Source organism: Schistocerca cancellata, chromosome 3, assembly GCF_023864275.1.
Source record: "Schistocerca cancellata isolate TAMUIC-IGC-003103 chromosome 3, iqSchCanc2.1, whole genome shotgun sequence".
Classification (NCBI taxonomy): domain Eukaryota; kingdom Metazoa; phylum Arthropoda; class Insecta; order Orthoptera; family Acrididae; genus Schistocerca; species Schistocerca cancellata.
This window is the reverse complement of record NC_064628.1, coordinates 97,888,514-97,909,698: the sequence shown is the minus strand read 5'-3', so window position 1 is coordinate 97,909,698 and position 21,185 is coordinate 97,888,514. Positions and strand designations below refer to the sequence as shown.

General features: G+C 43.3%; 1 protein-coding gene across 4 annotated transcripts in view; it reads right to left on the bottom strand.

The window, feature by feature from the left end:
* Positions 1-21,185, bottom strand: part of LOC126177098 (transmembrane protein 47) — a 370,462-nt gene that overhangs the window by 134,658 nt on the left and 214,619 nt on the right. The window contains exon 1 of one of the 4 annotated variants that reach the window (XM_049924354.1): positions 14,758-14,937. The exons of the other annotated variants lie outside the window; for them this stretch is intronic. Coding sequence (XP_049780311.1) covers positions 14,758-14,868 — 111 coding nt within the window. The 5' untranslated portion in view covers positions 14,869-14,937. Of the gene's footprint in view, positions 1-14,757; positions 14,938-21,185 lie in introns of those variants that run through there. 4 annotated transcript variants of the gene reach the window in all.

The following is a 21,185-nucleotide window of genomic DNA, read 5'->3' as shown; positions in this document are numbered from 1 at the left end:
AGTGTGGAAAAAAATGAGGAAATAAGCGTCAACGAAACTACTGGCTTGTAATCTCAAAATGGAAGAGTTACAAGCTAATAGACGACTTAAACAGAGCGTATTGGTACTGGCTGACTACAAGGGAAATGCGTCCGTAGCAATCAAAACCGAATATTAGAGCAGAAGTCCTATTAGATTCGACGACGTAACGAAACGCGAGAACTAAGCGCAGATCCGACGCAGAGGACGTGGACGTGCAGAGGAACCTGTTCACCACAGTAGCCTCGCCTTCTCCGCAGTGTGAGCTACGAAAAATACATACACATGATGTATCACTGAAACTGATCGTCAGGCCGCCCGCAGAAGGCGCGACTGAAAACGGAACACAATGGGCAGGCGCCCTACATCGGCAACTGGTTGCTGGCTAGTTGGTAATTTAGTTCCACACACGGGGCACGCCGTGAACGAGCGTGTAGGAGCAGTGTATTTTCGCGCCAACTAACTTAGCTCCACATGTTGTCAGTGCACTTGAACTTTTATGTATGATAGATTATTAGAACGATGGTAACATCGACAGTTCAGTATAACAACATAGTACGATGTAATAAGTGTCGTACTCTTCAGATCTTGTGGGACTCTTCACAGTCAAAAGGCTGCATTTGGACGACGACACGTACTCATGTCAGATAACTTTATATTCTGACAGAATGTAACTTTGTAGTGTTACTTGAAAATGGCCATAAGGCCGAAATTGCAATAGTAACAATAAATATTTTTTACAGTCAACAACGGCGACTCTGATATCTTTTAAGAAATATTACATGACTGAATCCCAACCATGAGAAGTTAATAAAAAAAAATATTGTCATTCTACTACTCTGATATCTTTTAAGAAATATTACATGACTGAATCCCAACCATGAGAAGTTAATAAAAAAAAAATATTGTCATTCTCAGGAATTGTGCAGTTAAGATAATAAACTGCTTTTAATATTAGAGTGTGAATAATTGAAGTCCCTGTTGAATGCATTTCTGAACATTCCCCAGGCAAGGTTCACTTTCGGGAAGCCCCAGAATGCAACACAGAAGTGGATGCATAAAATGACTTAAAATTCATACTCGTGAAGATTGTTAACTGAAGATTGTTAACTTCAGCGTCCTTTTTCAGTCTACTGTTTTGTGGATGGCGGATCATCACTCGCTAACGACTGAGAGGCGTACACCAACTAACCAACACACAAAGCAAAAGTCCGTTTCCATCACATCTGGCACACATCGAGTCACAGCAACTGAGACAGAAACAAGCCTTTGATTTGGTGTTAACTGAGCGGAGAGGTGCCGTGCGGGGCTCCACTGTTAAGTTTTAGTCTTCAAGTCTCTCAAATCAAATAATCCGCAACACATATTACACTTCCATTCAGAAAATATTCGTAAGTTAACTTACGGATTCAGTGATTCGAAGCACTAATGACATTCAGGTTAATGCTTTATTAGCGGCAACATAAATTAACTGCTTTCACTCCGAAAATAAAACGTATTAACCTTCTTAAGGATATTTAATCCTTTCAACCACATAAGACTGTTTTTGGTGGCAAACGTTATGAGTTACCTCGTCGTAAGTTTTGTAATTTAAAACAGCAATCAGTATGGTTTAAAAAGTGATCCAAACAGCTGCCGGTTTCGGATTTATTAAATCCCTCTTTAGATAACTGTTTCAAATTTTCTCGCTTTCCTGCTATTTACAAGATTAATTTATTTATACTTGTGCCTCATCCACAGTTCTGTGATAATGCGTAATGTATATTTTCTCTGACGTGGTTCTAAAAGAAGCGAGTAAGACAATACATTATGAAACTCAGAAAATTTCTGTGGTTTAGTTTGAAGCTAAAAACGATGTAAAGTAAAATGCTGATCCCATGAAAATTTTATAGCAGTTATCGATCGTAACAACGATTGTTTCCTAGAAATATCAACGTAATAATCTTTAGCATTTAGCCGTGCACAGCTGTATACTGTAGATGCGAATGAAAACCACGTTAGTCCAGTAACTTGCCGCAATCTGGTACGTTCGCTGCATGTAGACTTATTGATGTTTGTTCTTATGCCAGGCAGTCGGTGATTGTTTTAGAGTCCTCGCTGTGTTCCACAATGTGCCTGTAAACTTCATGTAAATCGTTTAGACATTTTCAAGTCGTGACACTTTGCCACTGTGAGAATTAGTTACAAAGACTGTTGGCGAATTTTTCAGAGTGAGTTACGTGTCATCTGTTCTTTCTATGTTATTTACGTGCATGTTTTAGTTGCTTTAAGCCTAATCTTTGTGTTGTTTAATTGCTTGTCATCTGCACTTCATCTAGAATTAAACCTGATGTGTCGTAAAAACATCTGTAGTGGTTTTTATTAACATATTTATATAAACACCTCTAATAATATCTATATCTTTTTGACGAAGAATACATAGCATATTATTAGGTAACACTTGCCAACACTTACTTTCACCCTACGACAAATAACGTTCCGACATGTCGCAGATAGCGTTCTTTGTCAGACAACTGAAACAAAGTTCGCCTAGGTTCATTTAGCAATGCGTGTTAACGATTTGCTTCCTCTTCCCTTGAGTTCACGGCGCGTTTCTGCGCTAATCACCTAGTCACAACTCAGACTTAAGGTCAGTCGATGACCTTCACAGGCTGGTAGAGCGCTCGCCTCCCAAACAAGAGCACACGCAAGCGTTCGGTTACACGCGACGTTGTCAACCAATAGGAGACAATTCTGTTGCTGGAAGCTAGGCAGCACAAAGAAGAGGAGTGGGACAATTACGCCGCGCACGATGCAGCACAGGAATCACGCCGCCTAGTCAAGGCGACGGTCGGCAGCGGCTGCGGCGGCGGCGACGACAAAGCACCTTCTCCTTGGAAGCGCCGTCTCGCAAACTACGTCGTGCACACTCAGCGCGCCTCAAAAGACCTACGGCTTACTCACGCCGTCATAAACACGCGCTCGAGGAATGTCTCCCAGATTTACGAGCAACTCACGAGCACATTGTCGCTGCTTTATTGCACTAACTACAGAGCAACACACTGCTACACTTGGAATTCTACTAATAGCCAACTACTGTACAATTCACACGACTGGAAATTTTCACTTCCACCGTTTACGACATTAACATCTCTGGTATACGCTGTGTTTTGCTACAGTTTCATTTGAAACGCACAAATGATTGCAACCACTCATTTACTAGTGTGCCACCGTGGCTCAGGTGCCAAGTCTGTTTTCATCTTATACATCTACACTCCTTCAGTATTTTGTGTGCCACTGTCACTTCCTCCTCTTCCAGTCGCTAATGGTTGGCGGGAAGAAAGATTTCTGTAAGGTTCCGACTGACCTCTAATCTCTCTAATTCTACCTTTGTAATCTTTTCGCGAGATTACGCAGGAGGAAGCAATATATTGACTTCCCCAGGAATGAACTTTGTCGAAACGCCCCTATTCACAACGCCTATTTTGCAGCGTCTACCATTGGAGTTACACTACAGACCATTAAAATTGCTAAACCATGAAGAAATGCAGATGATAAACGGGTATTCATTGGACAAATATATTATGCTAGAACTGACATGTGATTACATTTCCACGCAATTTGGGTGCATAGATCCTGAGAAATCAGTACCCACGACAACCATGTCTGGCCGTAATAACGGCATTGAGTAAGACAGAGCTTGGATGGCGTGTACAGGTACAGGTGCCCATGCAGCTTCAACATGATACCACAGTTCATCAAGAGTAGTGACTGGCGTACTGTGACGAGCCAGTTGCTCGGTCACCACTGACCAGACGTTTCCAATTGGAGAGAGATCTGGAGAATGTGCTGGCCAGGGCAGTAGTCTAACATTTTCTGTATCCAGAAAAGCCCCTCCGCGACCTCCAACATGCGGTCGTGCATTATCCTGCTGAAATGTAGGGTTTCGCAGGGATCGAATGAAGGGTAGAGCCACGGGTCGTAACACATCTGAAATATAATGTCCACTGTTCAAAGTGCCGTTCATGCGAACATGAGGAGACCGAGCTGATAGTCCATGCTGCTGCAAACGACGTCGAACTGTTCGTGCAGATGGTTGTTGTCTTGCAAACGTCCTCAGGGATCGAGACGTGGCTGCACGATCCGTTGCAGCCGTGCGGATAAGATTCCTGTCACCTCGACTGCTAGTGATACGAGGCCGCTGGGATCCAGCACGGCGTTCCGTATTACCCTTCTGAACCCACCGATTCCATATTCTGCTAGTAGTCATAGGATCTCGACCAACGCGAGCAGCAATGTCGCGATACGATAAACCGCAATAGCGATAGACTACAATCCGACCTTTATCAAAGTCGGAAACGTGATGGTACGCATTTCTCCTCCTTACACGAGGCGTCACAACAACGTTTAACCAGGCAACGCCGGTCAACTGCTGTTTGTGTATGAGAAATCGGTTGGAAACTTTCCTCATGTCAGCAGGTTTTAGGTGTCGCCACCGGCGCCAACCTTGTGTGAATGCTCTGAAAAGCTAATCATTTGCATATCACAGCATCGTCTTCCTGTCGGTTAAATTTCGTGTCTGTAGCCACGTATCTTCGTGGTGTAGCAATTTTAATGCCAAGTATTGTAGTTGAGCATCTCTTGACATTCTGGCACCTACTAAATGAAGGTATAACGGAACGTGCTGTCTTCTTTGGATCTTCTTTAGTTCATCATTTCTACCCGGTAGGGATTCCGTACTGTCGAGGAATACTGCTTGAACAGGGTTTTGTAAGTTATCTTCTTTGTGGCTGTACTACATTTCCTGAGGATTCTTCATATGAATCCTGTGTAGGGACATGGTCGAAGACCTCCCGGAGATGGTAAAGTTAAAATTTACTAAAAAATGAAACAGCGATAACGAGATAATCAAAGACTGAATATAAGCGTCGGCAAAGACATCGATCAGGAATGCGCAGTAAAGCGCAGACAAATCACCATAAAACATCACTCACTTTTTTTTGTACAGGATTTTGTTTCACTCTCTCGAATGTAGAAGTTCTGTTACACTGTACTGCTCCGGGTATGACGGGCTACGAGTGTTTTGTATCGTGCGTGTTTCTGAATAAGAGAAGACTTAATAACAGTATTAAAGTGAAACAGAACCAAGTTAAGAAGAATTCCTTCATATTTTATATCATCTTGAGAGGAACTGGTGTTCCCTGGAGCCGGCTGCCTGCCTCTACAATTGAAATGGAGGAAAAAGTCCACGGTCATAATTTCATAAAATTAACAGAAGAAGAAGCTTCCATAAGACGACAAATACAATTGAAATATAGATAGTGATGGTCACGGAAAAACAAACGACGCGAGGTAAAGTGAGTGAACATAGCACAATTTCAGTACACGCACAACATTTCATAATAATGCAATTGAATTAATATTCTCTTTTCATTGCAAGAGAAAGGGCAATTACCAATCAAATTTCCTTCATGCTCTCCTTTAATTTTTTTATTATAATACCATCTCAATCTGCCATTTGTCTTGCCTCCGATAAGTTTTATGTGGCTGTTCCGCTTTAAATGGCTTCGTATGCATACCCCTGAAAATTTTATGGATGCGACTACTTCCAATGAATGTTCTGGAATTATGCAACCATACAATAACGGTTCTTTCTGTCTATATACTCGCAATACGTTAGATTTGTTTACATAAGAGTCACTTGGCGATCCCTATACCAAGCGCCGATCCTCGCCAGTCTTCGTTTAATCAAAAATTTATTTTACACGTGTTCGTCTTACTAACACATGACGCAAACAATGACACTGAGCCCCACACATGAGTGGCCAGAAACGCATATTAAAAGATTTTACTTTCTTAATGTCTTACATGACTAATTTCTTAATGAAACAAACATTGCTCGCAAAGTTAAGGACGACATAAAGGAATAACAGAAAATGGCCAAGAAAGAATTCGGAAAAAAATATAAGCCTACCTTTTGGTTGAACTAACGCCGCGCATGCACGCACAGAGTGTTGGCAAGTACCGTTTTGTAGTGATTAAACGTCGTAGGCTAATTTTTGCAATCGTATTGAAACATCTACAGCTACGTGCCTGGCAGAGAGCTCAATGAACCACATACATGCTGTCTCTCCACCGTTCCACTCTCGAATGGCGTGCGAGAAAAACGAGCACTTAAATTTTTCTGTGCGAGCCTTGATTTCTCTTATTTTATCGTGATGATCATTTCTCCCTATGTAGGTGGGTGCCAACAGAATGTTTTCGGAATCGGAGGAGAAAACTGGTGACTGAAATTTCATGAGAAGATCCCGTCGAAAGAAAAACGCCTTTGTTTTAATGATTGCCACTCCAATTCACATATCATTTCTGTGGCACTATCTCCCCAATTTATCGAACTACGATGTTCCAGTGTTAAAGGTCTTAACTCTCTTCGAGTGCAAACCAAGCGCGTGTCAATGACGTCAGTATCTACTAAGCTTTCATACCAACTGCCGCCAACAAGTAGGGACTATCATCAGAACCTACTGAAACGCTGTTAGCGGAGCAGGACCGACGGCTGTTGTGACTCAACTTCCTTGGACTAATATACGACTATGTTCGTTAAAACTTGGCTCGTAGATGACTCAGGGTCGACCCGTACATAGTCTGCTTTACGCCCTGACATGTCAGTCCACTACATGGTTCATCCTGTGGTCCAATGGTTGAGGGGAGACACGTGATGCGGGCGAAGGGTTATTAAACGTAAGAGACCAGTCACTGTAATAACGTACACTACACTCCAGATTTGTATTTTACGTAACTGGTTTATTCAGCAAGAATTAGCGTCCTACTGAAGGGTCGTCCTTAAAGAAATAAAACATGAAATCATCTAGTACGAATGTCCCACTTGGAATTTAAGCAGCAACACACGAGTGATGGAAGTCTCCACTTAATATGCTCAGATTACTACGTGCGTTATACAACAGATGTTCTAACTCGACGCTCAGATGCGTAAACTAAAGTCTACGTATATCGAAATAGTGTCTCGTGCTGTGACGGCTGAAGTCGCAACTCTCTCTTCACAATCATATCTTCCACCTCAACGTCCAAAGACGTCGCCAAACTTTAGCCAATGGGATCTCAAGTAGCTTCCCATCACATAACGCACTTCATAGAACACTGGGCATCGTGTGCAGTAGAAATGGAATGGAAATGAACTGAAAATGTAAATGGAGTTGGACAACTATTCCTACTCTAATCATTCTAAAATTACTTTACATGTGTTGCCTGAAACATTATTTGATACCGTGCTACTGACACCGATTACTATTCCTTTTAACACAGAAGTATGATTTACATAGACATGGATGTGCGCACTTTCAATCAAATACCGTCGGCGCGGTCAATATGTCAAATTTTAATTTGTTATACTATTAACTACGTACCGCTTCATTTATAAGTGAATGTGTGGAGTACTTTCTGGTGTCATACACTTAATGTAAATACTTACCATGGATTATTTAATACGAATATGATTTGCGTTGCTATTCGTGTTAAAGGCTACTGTGCAATGCCATTAGCCGATATTATGTCTACCTTGTAAGACAGCCTAGTTTGTTATTTAGGGTGAGTAAACGTTCACAGTGTAGAGTCTAGTTATGCTTGTAATTACATTTGGCGTTTGTGTAAGTAAGACTGCATTTCTTGGACTCTCAAACCCTTAAGCTCACTGCACGAACATGCCTTGCCGCATTCCAAGTTACTTATGTGTTCGTTCTGTTCAGAGTCTTGGTATTTACAAACACAGCTCTGGGCATCTGTAGCTGTTAGTGGCCCTCTCGGCGCTTACCGCTTAAGGCCAGACATACCCCTGCTAATCCCTCCTTTGTCTGTAGGCCCCAGTCATGCCGATCTCGGCGGAAACCACTACCGATGGCCCAGTCTCCGTTCATATACACGCAGCACAATGAACAGTTTTCTATAGTAACTCCGTGTTGGATACGTTTCCAGAAAGGGATCCATCCTTGGCGTTTTTCAGCAGCTTAAACTAATGGTTATTCTCCTTCGCCGCTCTGGTTTTCCACAACACTCTTTTATGGACCCTCTGCTACTTGTTTACGCTTCTAGGCCCAACCGCAGCAGTGGAACCTTTCCCGAGCTTTATCGAATAACGCTTAACGGCAGCCCGAGCCTCTCTCTCCAGCCTTGTCACGTTATACTGTGGAGAGATAAAAAAATAAAAAAATAAAATAAAAAAATAAAAAACTTGCATTTAAAATGGGTTCCCAGAAGCACGTCACGCCTCTCTTTCTCAAACGTATCAGGCACAATGATGATGTTTCTAAGTCGCGCATTTCATTCTCCGGATACTTATGATACAAGTACGACTAAATCCAGAATTAATTTAAGGTCTCAATTTAGGTAGACTGTTCCTCGGCCTTTCATGATGACACCCGAAGAAAATTTCTCTTGCTGACCTGTTTTCTTTAGTTACGGATTTGGTGTCATTGATCAGTTATAGTAGCTATGGAAAAGCCACGAAGAGGAAAGAACTGTCCATCGAATAACGGAGAAAGAGATAGAAGCGGTGGCTACATATATAGCGACAGCATCTCAAGCGCGGACAATTTCACAAATAAGTTCCCCGTTAAAATTTAATGCGCCTTCTTTGTCTGTGACGTGTCTTCCCCAACAGTAACAACCGCAACAGAATCCCCTAGCACAATGTTCCCTTGTGGCAAACATTATTCAGACTTTTGAGCTGGGTATGATTCATATCCTTCGACAGTTAATAACGGGGAAAATGCAAATGACAGGAAACAGCAGACATTGGTTTCACTTAAGACGAATTCGATATTCGAAATTAAACGATTGCGAACGCTGGGTTTGTCGCTCTACTCTTGTTGGGGCGATAACAGCTAACAAATACAAAGTGCTGTGTGTCGCGGTTTCGTACCGAAAAAAAAGCAGAATAAAAGAAAAGCAATTTTCAATCCCGCACAGAGCTCTACGAACTTACCATTACTACTATGAAAATATGCCCGAAAAATTAGTTTTATGACTATGGGCATTATGGGCAGAACAGAAACAGGTTTGCAATAATTCCAACCAAAACGCATTAAAGCATCAAAGAAAATGATATAGGTATGCGTATTGACGTACGGAGCACTCTTCTGAGTTTAAAAGCTTCCGCTGCCCACCAAACTCCTCAGACATGATCTCCAGCCCCTTGTATCTTACGGATTTATGGGCAGCCCTGCAGGATTCATCGTACCAATTCTTTCCAGCACTACTCCAGACATTACTGGAGTCCATGCCACGTCTTACTGCAGCACTTCAGCGTGCTCGCAGGGGCCATACACGATATTATGCAGTTTCTTTGGCTCTTCAGTGTGTAAGTGGCAGTCAATTGAAAACACTCGGGGCCTGCTCGAAAATAGTATTCAGATATTTAGGATTCTCACCAAGTCGACCCGGAGAAAGAATTTGAAACATTCAGATCCATGCTGACAGGTTGAAACATTCTTATCGTCCGCGCCTCGGAGATACCGTGGCGTCGCGCGAGCACACACCCACGACTGTAGCCAGAATCCACGCATTCTTGGCAGTGTGAGGACCGCGAGACAATTGCGCAACGCACAGATCCGTAGATGTAATAGGACTTTAAAAGGATTTACTGTCGGACCAGAATTAAATTTCTATCCTGCTAACCCATCAAATCATTCTAAATAAGGGTCGCTAGCCTCACTTTGATCCAAGAGTCAAGGTTAAACTTCAGACTATTGCAATGACTATAATCTAAGCCCTGTAGCAATCCAGCTACTCTCACAAAGTATCCGAGTTCCAAGCTCGGACCACTGAACTGGAATATTCTCACCGTTATCAGTTCACACACGGCTCTCAACTGGCGCCTAAAAACTCCCGTCGCTCCACTCAACAAAAACATTTTTATTCCACAGAAACAAATTGAACTTGTCTCAATAACTATCCACTAAACCACCACAATCTAGCGTAAGATGCCTCTTCTTATCTCGTTACAACGCAACAATGTTGTTGTTGTGGTCTTCAGTCCTGAGACTGGTTTGATGCAGCTTTCCATACTACTCTATCCTGTGCAAGCTTCTTCATCTCCCAGTACTTACTGCAACCTACATCCTTCTGAATCTGCTTAGTGTATTCATTTCTTGGTCTCCCTCTACGATTTTTACCCTCCACGCTGCCCTCCAACGCTAAATTTGTAATCCCTTGATGCCTCAGAACATGTCCTACCAACCGGTCTCTTCTTCTTGTCAAATTGTGCCACAAACTCCTCTTCTCCCCAATCCTATTCAATACCTCCTCATTAGTTATGTGATCTACCCATCTAATCTTCAGCATTCTTCTGTAGCACCACATTTCGAAAGCTTCTATTCTCTTCTTGTCCAAACTATTTATCGTCCATGTTTCACTTCCATACATGACTACACTCCACACAAATACTTTCAGAAACTACTTTCTGACACTTAAATCTATACTCGATGTTAAATTTCTCTTCTTCAGAAACGCTTTCCTTGCCATTGCCAGTCTACATTTTATATACTCTCTACTTCGACCATCATCAGTTATTTTGCTCCCCAAATAGCAAAACTCATTTACTACTTTGTAATTTCCTAATCTAATTCCCTCAGCATCACCCGACAGAAAGACCTGAGTCGAAACAAGGCCCCGGGAGTAGACAACATTCCATTGGAACTACTGACGGCCTTGGGAGAGCCAGTCCTGACAAAACTATACCATTTGGTGAGCAAGATGTACGAGACAGGTGAAATACTCTCAGACTTTAAGAAGAATATAATAATTCCAATCCTAAAGAAAGCAGGTGTTGACAGATGTGAAAATTACGGAACTATCAGTGTAATAAGCCACAGCTGCAAAACACTAACGCGAATTCTTTACAGACGAATGGAAAAACTGGTAGAAGCCGACCTTGGCGAAGATCAGTTTGGATTCCGGAGAAATGTTGGAACACGTGAGGCAATACTAACCCTACGACTTATCTTGGAAAATAGATTAAGGAAAGGCAAACCTACATTTCTAGCATTTGTAGACTCAGAGAAAGCTTTTGACAATGTTGACTGCAATACTCTCTTTCAAATTCTGAAGGTGGCAGGGGTAAAATACAGGGAGCGAAAGGCTATTTACAATTTGTACAGAAACCAGATGGCAGTTATAAGAGTCAAGGGACATGAAAGGGAAGCAGTGGTTGGGAAGGGAGTGAGACAGGGTTGTAGCCTGTCCCTGATGTTATTCAATCTGTATATTGAGCAAGCAGTAAAGGAAACAAAAGAAAAATTCAGAGTAGGTATTAAAATCCATGGAGAAGAAATAAAAACTTTGAGGTTCGCCGATGACATTGTAATTCTGTCAGAGACAGCAAAGGACTTGGAAGAGCAGTTGAACGGAATGGACAGTGTCTTGACACGAAGATATAACAGGAACATCACGCTCAAGCGCGAGAAACGCTTACCGTACTGTAAGAAATAGCCCCGTTGATCCCGAAAGCTCGGTCTCTCCCGGCTTCCGCCCCAGGGGCACCCGACTTCTACACTACTGGAGGGCCGCCGAGCCATTCCTCTATTTCGCGAGCTCCCAAAATCGTTCTCCAAATTATTTAAATTTTGGGCATTCCAGCCAATCAAAAGCAGGATCTTTTCACAGTCCATTTCCTGGTCCCGTAAGGTGCTGCAATAGGGTGTCCTAAGACGTTGGCCACGATGGGAAAGGGTGAACCTGTAAACTAGCTATGTGTACTTCGGCGACAACCCATTTAGGAGGCTTAGGGAAAGACCTGCCCATCACGTTCAGGCTGATTACCACCACCTTCCTCCGCGTACTGTCTCAGGCGGGCATAACAGACACTAAGGCATAGCCAGGAAATGATATGTGGTTACCATATAGTTTAGATAATCCCATGATGTTAGAGAGACAGCCAAGAAACTTAATGACAGTCGTCCCATCAGGATGTAGTTCTTGCGTAAGGACGCTGTGTACTTTAAGAGAATCTGTTTGCGATATAATTTTAGATGCCGAGCGAGGTGGCGTAGTGGCTAGAACATTCTACTCTTGTCTGAGGAAACGTAATTCGACACTCTCCTGACGATGCTTTAATCTAGGCTCTGGGTGGTTTCACGATACCACTTAAAGCGAATGGCATGCTCGTTCTTTGAAAAAAGTCGCGTTTACTCCCTTAAGGTATAAACAGCGAAGCTGTCTTATTACCTCTATCGTAAGAGAACCATTCTAAAATAATAAGATATGGCATGAACAAGTTTTATTACACTGGTAATCAACACACTGAAGCATTGCACTAGTATTCCTACCTTCTCAAAATAATAGGTAGGTAAAGAATGACATTCTGCACATCTTTGCACGCGCCATAATCGTTTCCTTCGCCCTCATGTCCCATTTCGGAAACGTACGAAGATGAAAGGCTACAGATAGCCGTTTAGACGAAGTCCTTTTATTAGAGTTTCTCGTTTACTGACAACTGAATACAAAACTGGTTGCAATTTCTTTTCTTCGTCGTAGACACTTGTGTTCAGTCGGTACACCAAACGGTTTATACCTGTATAGAAGAAACGCGCATCCGCTTGTGCGTCCTCGTCATGACGACGTGCTGAACTTCTGTATCAGTTGTGAGTCGGCGGTTAGTTAGGTGCTTTGTCACCGTTTCTAATAACATCAATGTCTACGAGAAGCTTAACTCGAAACAGGTCATCGACGTATAAAGAGGCAGGTTCGACTGTTAAAGACGAAGTCCCAGTACCAATTACTCGAAGCGCCACTCGATCATTAGTCTTTGAGCATGTAGCTCCTGTTGCAACTGCAGCTGCACGACGTGAATTTTTCGGACACTACAGGTTCAGTGCCCAACGTTTGCCTGTTACTTATTTTTATGTCCCCTATCTCGCCAGAAGAGATGCAGTTCCATCGAGACTTTCATCAGTGGGGAAACGACACGAATGAATTTTGATATGGCATTTGCATATGATCCTTGCAACAGACTATTCGAACATTTTCCCAGCGCTGTGTCCTACACGGGTGGAACACAAAATACAAAAATCTAGGCACAAAGAGAAGCATGCTCTGCATTCGACATCGTGACTGGAATTATGACTCTGCAAGAGTCTCAACGGTAGCGCCAGTGTAATCTCTAGTGGACGGATGTAACACTACAGCAACCACATCGTATGCTCGTTACATCAGCAGTCCCGGATGATACATATGCCTAGTGGGCACCAACCTATGGGCTCCACGTCTCTCTGTTTTGTTTGTATACAGGGAAGTCTCAACGCTACAAAACTGGAGCGAAATGCAGGAAGACCCGCAGAGGACCGGCGCTTGGTGCAGCCACTGCCAGCTGACCCACAACATAAACAAATGGAACGTACTAGTCGACTACAGCATTACTGCACCTGGGAGCGAGGGCCCTTCGGTCAGCTTATCCTGAGTTTTTATCGAGACATTTCACGAGGACACGCTGAACCACTTCATAGACCATGTACAACTTCTTGAAATTATTCACAGTACGATGTTTTGTTCCTTAGTCAGCACTGTACTTGCCTACTATAACGTCACCGCCTGTTTCCGATAACGGCCACGGGAGGCCAAGTGCAATAATATTGTGGACTGCAAAGAGAACCAACAGATCAATATTGGAACAAATAAAACCAGATTTCTCCCTGAAAGGTCTAATGTTAAAACAAAAGCTGGCCTACTTTGGCTGCACAATGCGAAAGCATGCCTCGCTGGAAAAAACATTAAAGCTGGGAAAGATTGAAAGAACTAGAAGAAGAGGACATCAGAGGATGAGATGGATCGATGGCATCATAGAAGCAATGTATTCCAACCTGGAAGGTCTACGGGAGAAAGTGCAAGACACGAAAAAGTGACGTGATTTGGTTCATGGGGTCACGAAGAGTCGGAACCGACTAAACGAATAGAGATAGAGAGAGAGAGAGAGAGAGAGAGAGAGAGAGAGAGAGAGAGAGAGAGAAATATTGTGCGCAAACAGGCAGGAATACGCATTATTGTACGATTACACATTGTGGAACTCTCTCTGGAAGCAGTCACAGCCATAAAATAACTAAAAATATTACTTACTTAGCGGTATGAAGTTTAACCATCGTCTAAAACTAGTTATTTAGTTAAGGCAGGTGTCAGGCAGATCAGTGTAGTCCACCTATGAAGGAAGCAACTTATAAAATCCTCGTTCAGCCCATGCTTCAGTATTACTAGTCCCCCTGGAATCCGTATCTTGCCTGACAGAGGAAATACAGAAGCTCTGTTCACTTCGTAAGCGCAATAGCGTCTCGTAAATGCTCAGCCAGCTCTAGTGGCAGAAGCTACGAGAGAGGCGTTGTGTATCACGGTGCGATTTACCGTTAAAATCCCCAAAGCATACGTTCCTAAAAGAGTCACCATATATTGCCTTCCTCCTTTGCATATCTCGCGAGAAGACGTAGAAGTTAACATTAGACGGATTCGATCTCACACAAAGGCTTACTGTCCACAACTAGCGACAAAGAAGATAGAGGCGAACTGACAGTGGTACACAAAGTACCCTACGCCACACGCCTTAAGGTGGCTTGTTGAATATAGATGTAGATGTAAAGTCTTATCACGTGACGCCACTAGGTACAGTGTCACGATATGTGAACAGAGCACGCGGTGTCACGAGCTGAGGCGCCACTGGTTGCGAGAGAGAACCCGGCGCGAGGACCGACTGGTTGCGTGCTGTACCTGCGAGCGGGCGCTGCAGGCGACGCAGCCGAGGGCGGCTACGACCGAGTCGAGGAACATGGCGGCGCGGTAGCGCAGCACGATGCACTGCACGGGGCAGTCGTCCACCATGGCGGCCGCGGCGGTATCACACTGAGCGACGGCGACGGCACGGCGAGTTGCTGCTGCTGCTGCTGCTGCTGCTGCCGCCGCCTGCTGCCACTGGTGATAGTGGGCGGCGTGCGGCGGGCTCGCGGCGCGTGACGCGACTGCCCGAGCCCGCCGCGGCCTACGCGGCGCTCCTCGCGCTGTTAAGCCACGCGGGGTCACATTCCGCCGGCACGGCCCCGCTTACCGCCGTCCTCCACAAAGGCGCCGGTAGCTTCTCCAAACACGACCGCTATCCGGAAACCAGTATCACGTCACATGGAGCACCAGAGAAGACAGGAGTAGGATGAGGGGAGTGACGGTGAAACAGTCGGTACTATCTCTGCACCAGAAGTCGCAGTCGATTGTAGCCAAATTAGCTGGCACCGGCGCTACTGTGTCAACAACCAACATTCCCCACTTACCCCACTGCTGGGGTTACGGTTGATGTTAGCTGCTGGGACGCCGCTACTCTTGTTGTGCATATGTATACAGAAGTTACCTCGGTTCTCCGAAAGTGGATATCTCGTGGCGCGCTCGTAGCACACTGACTCAGGCAGTTAGCCAGAGTACTTACAGCTACGACAGCTGTAATATTTCTGGCTTAGTCAGCCATCATATTAGGCTCCAAGAAGCTGTTCCCAGAGCAGTGGAGATGCAAGAAGTATATAGATGACGAAATGTGGTTTGAGGTACCTGTGACAGATGTTAGATTCGGTACCATTCCCGTGAGAAAGACCGCCTGCATAATGCTACTGCTCTGTGATTGGCTGCTGTGTTCGGAGCAAGGGCGCCAAAACGATTATTATTATTAGTTAAACTACTCATTGGAATGACTTCACTTTTTAATATATCTCTCAACAGCTGACTATCAATAAGTCATTTTAGAATTATTAAAAACAATTTAAATCAAAAACAAAACACTGACGGAATTGCAGACGAAGCACTTCGGAAGCGTTCGGGTCACGCCTTTTCTGGTATGGCGCGCGAGGTGTTTCGGGCTGTTCGTCACTCTGGATTAGGCAGTCGAGAAGAACAGACATGTTGTCTGTCGTAGGATGTGGCTCTGAGGACTATGGGACTTAACATCTGAGGTCAAAGTCCTCGTAGGATGTGTTTCCAATTTTTATTTAAGTTCCTGTTCGTCACTCTGGATTAGGCAGTCGAGACGTACAGTCATGTTGTCTGTGGCACCATGTGTTTGCCAGTATTCAGTATTAAAAGATTCACTCCGGTATTCATGAGGCACAGACACGTGCCACAAATAGTGTAAAGATACATTTTCGTGAACATTGAGTTCTATCGTGTACTTTGCTGTATCAGAAGGTGTTGTGTTAAGGTCATGTAATCTTCTCGTGTGGCTATATTAAAATACGCGAGTGGCATCTCAAAGAAGTGATACATTATTTCAGAACAGAACCTCGCTGAAAGCCAGTTTCAGCCTCAAGATACAGAACCTACGACCTGCGTGCTGTTTTCTGCGCTGGGGACATCAACTTTAAGACAGCACGTTAGTGAACCATAACAGAACCTTCGTATTCCACACAGTGCAGTGGAAACAACTAGGCGCCTCACGTGTACTGCATGCACAGAACAAATGTGCTCAGTGACGCGTCATCTGCAGTAATGCAGAGGTGGTAGAGGAGGATGGTCGTTATTAACACCAACATTGAATTCTTTCTTCATTTCTTGCTGTACAGCGAGAAAGCTACACTGCTTCTCGTTCGCCAACAGTAGCTGAACAAAAGGAGCTTCGCAGTTGAAAATTTCGCCGAATGCGCAATCCTTTGGATAGTATGTTTTTCTTTTCTTTCTTAATTGGTGTTGGCCGAAGTAGACATAACATAAAATGTAGACTGGTAAAGGCAATGAAAACGTTCTAAAGCAGGGGAATTTATTGACATCGAATATAGATTTGAGTGTTAGGAAATCTTTTCCATCTAGTTTTTGTCTGGTGTGTAACTTTACGCGAGTTCCGACATAACGAGAACAGAAATTTCCGTAATGTTGTGCTATACAGGTACCCGGCAATTTAGATGGGTAGGTCGAATAACTAATGGGGACTTACTGAATCGAACTCAAGGGAAAAGAAATTTAGGTTTAACTTGACTAAAATAGGGATCGACTGACCGGACACATCCTAAAGGATCAATACATACTCAGTTTGGTGATAGAGGGAAGGGTAGTGGGGAGGGGCGGCGTTGAACTTAGAGGCGGAGGATGACTACGGTAAGAGTTCGAATGCATGCAGGTTGCCGTAGTTACGAGAGATAAAGCAGCTGGAACATCACAGACTGGTGCGGAGAGGAGCATCAGACCACTCATCGGACTGAAGGCCACAACACTAAAGGTTTTAGTGAAAAAAACTCTACACTTTTTTACATACATCGTCAAATTTTTGGTGTACTCGTATACGTACGAAAGCAATGAGCAAAGATGGTGTGCGTCAACGCTTTTTTTCCCGAAATGACCACTTAGGATCAAGCTACAATTTCACTTTGTCCAGAGTTTCCCCTCTTTCCAACACTTCCAAACGCTCACTATACTGATGCTTTTGTTCTTCCCGCTTTTGTAGTTCTTTACCCTTCCAAACTGTGTATTTTGCTTCGAAGCAAGTCCCGCTCTAACATGGGGGCTTCTGGGATGTCAGGCGTTTCAAGGTTCTTTCCGGCCTCCTTTAATTCACACAGTGGTGGTTTTCTTATTTCAGAGGTAATCAGCCAGTCGCAGAAACCGTAATTTACTGCAGATCTAGATTTCGACTGTAATGCAGTCTTCATCAGTGCATTACCAGAAGAGTCATATTGGTGTATGTATGTAATGCTCTGACATCGTTTTGTCTATGTGACTCTTCTGGTAATGCACAGACGAAGACTATGTTATAGTCTAAATCCAGATCTGCAATAAATTACTGATTCTGAGACTGACTGGTATCCTCCTTTACATTTGAATATTCAACGATCTCTGTGCACCACCGTATCCAATGGATTCCAATTTAGTTATAATCAAATACTCGTTTGACTAGTCCATTTTCGTCTATTCTGTACAGGAGTGGACGAATGTCTTGACTGCGGCAGTAGTGACCGTCCGTCTAATTAGCGATGTGCTAGTACAGAAACTTTAAGGGAAAAAAAATCCTGAAAACTGGCGTCTCACTACATCAACTGTCTGACAACTTCTACAGACTTCTTACACTAACTTCTTTTTACAGGAAACTGACGCGAGAATTTGGGTACCGCGAGTTCTACGCTTGTCGACTCCGAAAGTCCTTTCTGAGAATCACGAAACTTAAAAAGAGACGAGACATGGACTTCCTATGCTGACACGGAGAGTAAACCAGAGAATGGTGTGATTTTATATAGCTTCGGAAAAGCAAACCTCACGCTCTTCTCTTTGAAGACTCTATGGAACGTGCGCGAACACCAGTTATGACGGCTACTATTAGACATTAAAGAACTTAGAAAAGTCAAAATAAGCAACGCAGCTTCTTTGTACTACCGATGACGTGTTCTTTTAATGCGAGGCCAAATACACCCTGGCAAAAAAGAATTATTTTAAGTTCAAATGGGACGTTTTCGAAAATTCACTCTATAGTCGATATTTGGCTCCATGGGACTCACACCTCCACGTGCTCGTGAAAAAGTGGTTTGGCTCCTATCGCTTCGTCTGCGACGAAGAACAGAGGACGTTGCCACGGGCTGTTAGGAATTTCACACGGTAGAACTTTATGCAGGAGCAGCTTGTCAAATCGTTATGAGATAAGGTACGGCCTTAAATCTGAATGACAAAGTAGAGAAGTAATAAAATAAACTATTTCTGTATTTCAATTATGTCATAAGAAGTTACTTTCTGGACGACTCTCGTGATGAACAACTCCAAAGCTCCAGTGACACTCAGACGTCCACCCGATACACGCTCCTACCACATCACTCAGGTTGCACACACTCGTGTCTGCAACAGCCTGCAGACATAGGTTTTGAGTTACCGTTACCGTATGTTCTTTCCATGAAAGTGAAGAGCCAGCCAAGACGACGTTGCAAACTAGTGTACGTCTCAAAAATGAATCGTTATCGCAGCACAGCGTCGCTACGTTTGAAATTAGTTTGCGTAGAATATGTCCAAAGCCTCATCTCAGTCGTCTCCACTAGGCGTGGTCGTTAACGCACATTAGTAAAGAGTTGCTGGTTTGAAGTTCATATGTATAGCTGAGAAGGTTAACTCTCACCTCCGCAGTGTACCGAGCATCGGGTCGGCGTGATGCTATTGATGGTGATCCACCCGTTAAATGAGGAACGTTGAGCTCGCCGGCCCCCATGGTGCTTGCTACTGCAGAGTAGTAGTCATTCGGTTGCATCTGTTCCCTTTCTTACAGCTCCTACTTATTCATAATCAAAAATCCACACGCACAACCGCGTATCTACACGAAGCAGATCCACATAGCAGATCCTACAAAGAAATGACAGATCACCTCCGTCAGGACCTCGTCCGGGTTATTAATACGGGATTTCGTTCTTCTAGGAGTACGGCTATATCAACTTCGAGAAACCGAAGAAAAATCACATCCCAAACAGACTTTATTTACAATTTGAAATCAGACTCTAGCGAACTGGGACGAAGACAAATTCTTAACCAACAATATTTGTTAGTAGTTAAAGTTTAATGAAGGGAAGCCCTCAATTTCCAGTGGCCAACTGCTCCCTACGGTGCCATCCTCAAACGTCCTATGATTTGATATTAAGAGAAAATGAATACTGAATTTCCAAATAACTTAGCGATATCGCTACCTAATTTTTCGGTACGCTACGAAAATAGGAGATAAAGGAATAAATACTCTACTTTCTACGATGTCAAAGAGGATTTAAATTCCTCAGACGACTCAAGGACCAAGCACTGTGGAGCGAAAGGGACTTGTAGGATGTCTGGAGGTCCTGTCGTTGATACATTTTTTTCCGCCTATTATTCATTGTGCACCTGAACTCCTGTTTAATTATCACACAGCCACTAACAGCTTGAACAGCGTTGTCTATGAACCGTATAACACACAACATTCCATATTAAAAGCGAATTAAGCTTTTACGTCATGACTACTAAAGTGTGTATCTGAATTAGACGTAAATCTTGGAAAACAAAATACGACAGTAATGTAACAACTCTCACGCAAAATATGTACTTTCGGCAGAATACTGATAAGTAAGAATTCCTGAACGGATTTATTTCTTTCCAGCATCTGTTCAAAACAGAAACACTCTGGTCACGGCAACAGTACGGTGATGTAGACGATATTTTCAGCTGCTGCTAAAATCAAGGCGAGCGTGTCCATGCGATCGTCAAGTGAATATCGTTATGTACATTCTTCACATTATCGACGTCTTAGTTCACTGGTATCGTGACTGCAAACAGAGCCGACCACGAAACATGAGCACTGCGGCTAATCTGTCTTTGCACAAGTAGTATATCAAGAGTTCAAGCCTGGGAGACAAGAGCTAAATAGGAGTATTGAAGCTAGTTGTTGACAATGAGCACCCTGAGTCAGCGGATAAGGTTCCGTCGGAACCTCGACTCTCGTCCGGTGTAGACCGATATACCTAAAGGTTACTAGCGCAACAAATTTAACCAAAAGCAACTGCTCGGCAAGGATCCACTGGAGACCACTGGTTTCTAACATCAAAGCACTCAGCAAACAGGCCTTAACAGTCCGTGTAACTTTGTTGGCAGAGTCAACAGCTTAAGCTGCGTATCAACAACACGTCATCCTACACTACACTGTTCCCGGATGGCACAACTGTCACACTTGTTAAACGGAATACCTATGTACTAAATGCAGCTGCGAAGGCAATAGTGCGTCACCTACAATAGAGCTATAATTAAATAGTATACAAAATTTCGATGCAAGACAGTCAAAAATTGCAATTTACGAAAGAGATGGAAGAAAATCTCTTAACTTTTTATTATTCTAATAGGATAAGATGATCTCTCAAATATCTTATCATGGTTCCCTAAATCCCACAACAATGAATATTTCTAGTTCAAATATTGCTCAACGCAGTATGAGGTCTTCACACACAATACATTCGAAAATAACTATCCGAAATCGGACTTTCTGCTTTCACCCAACACTAATTTCTGCTCCAAAAGGCGTGCTATAAATACTACTCTGCTTTCTTTTTCAATGGGATTCAACTAAAATGAGCATTACAATTGACAAACAGTACATCTCACAAATTTAATGCCTGCCTTCCCCACGACAGCCATTCATCACAACACTTTAGTCCGTTTCATTGTAACTTTTTTCAGAAGATCAG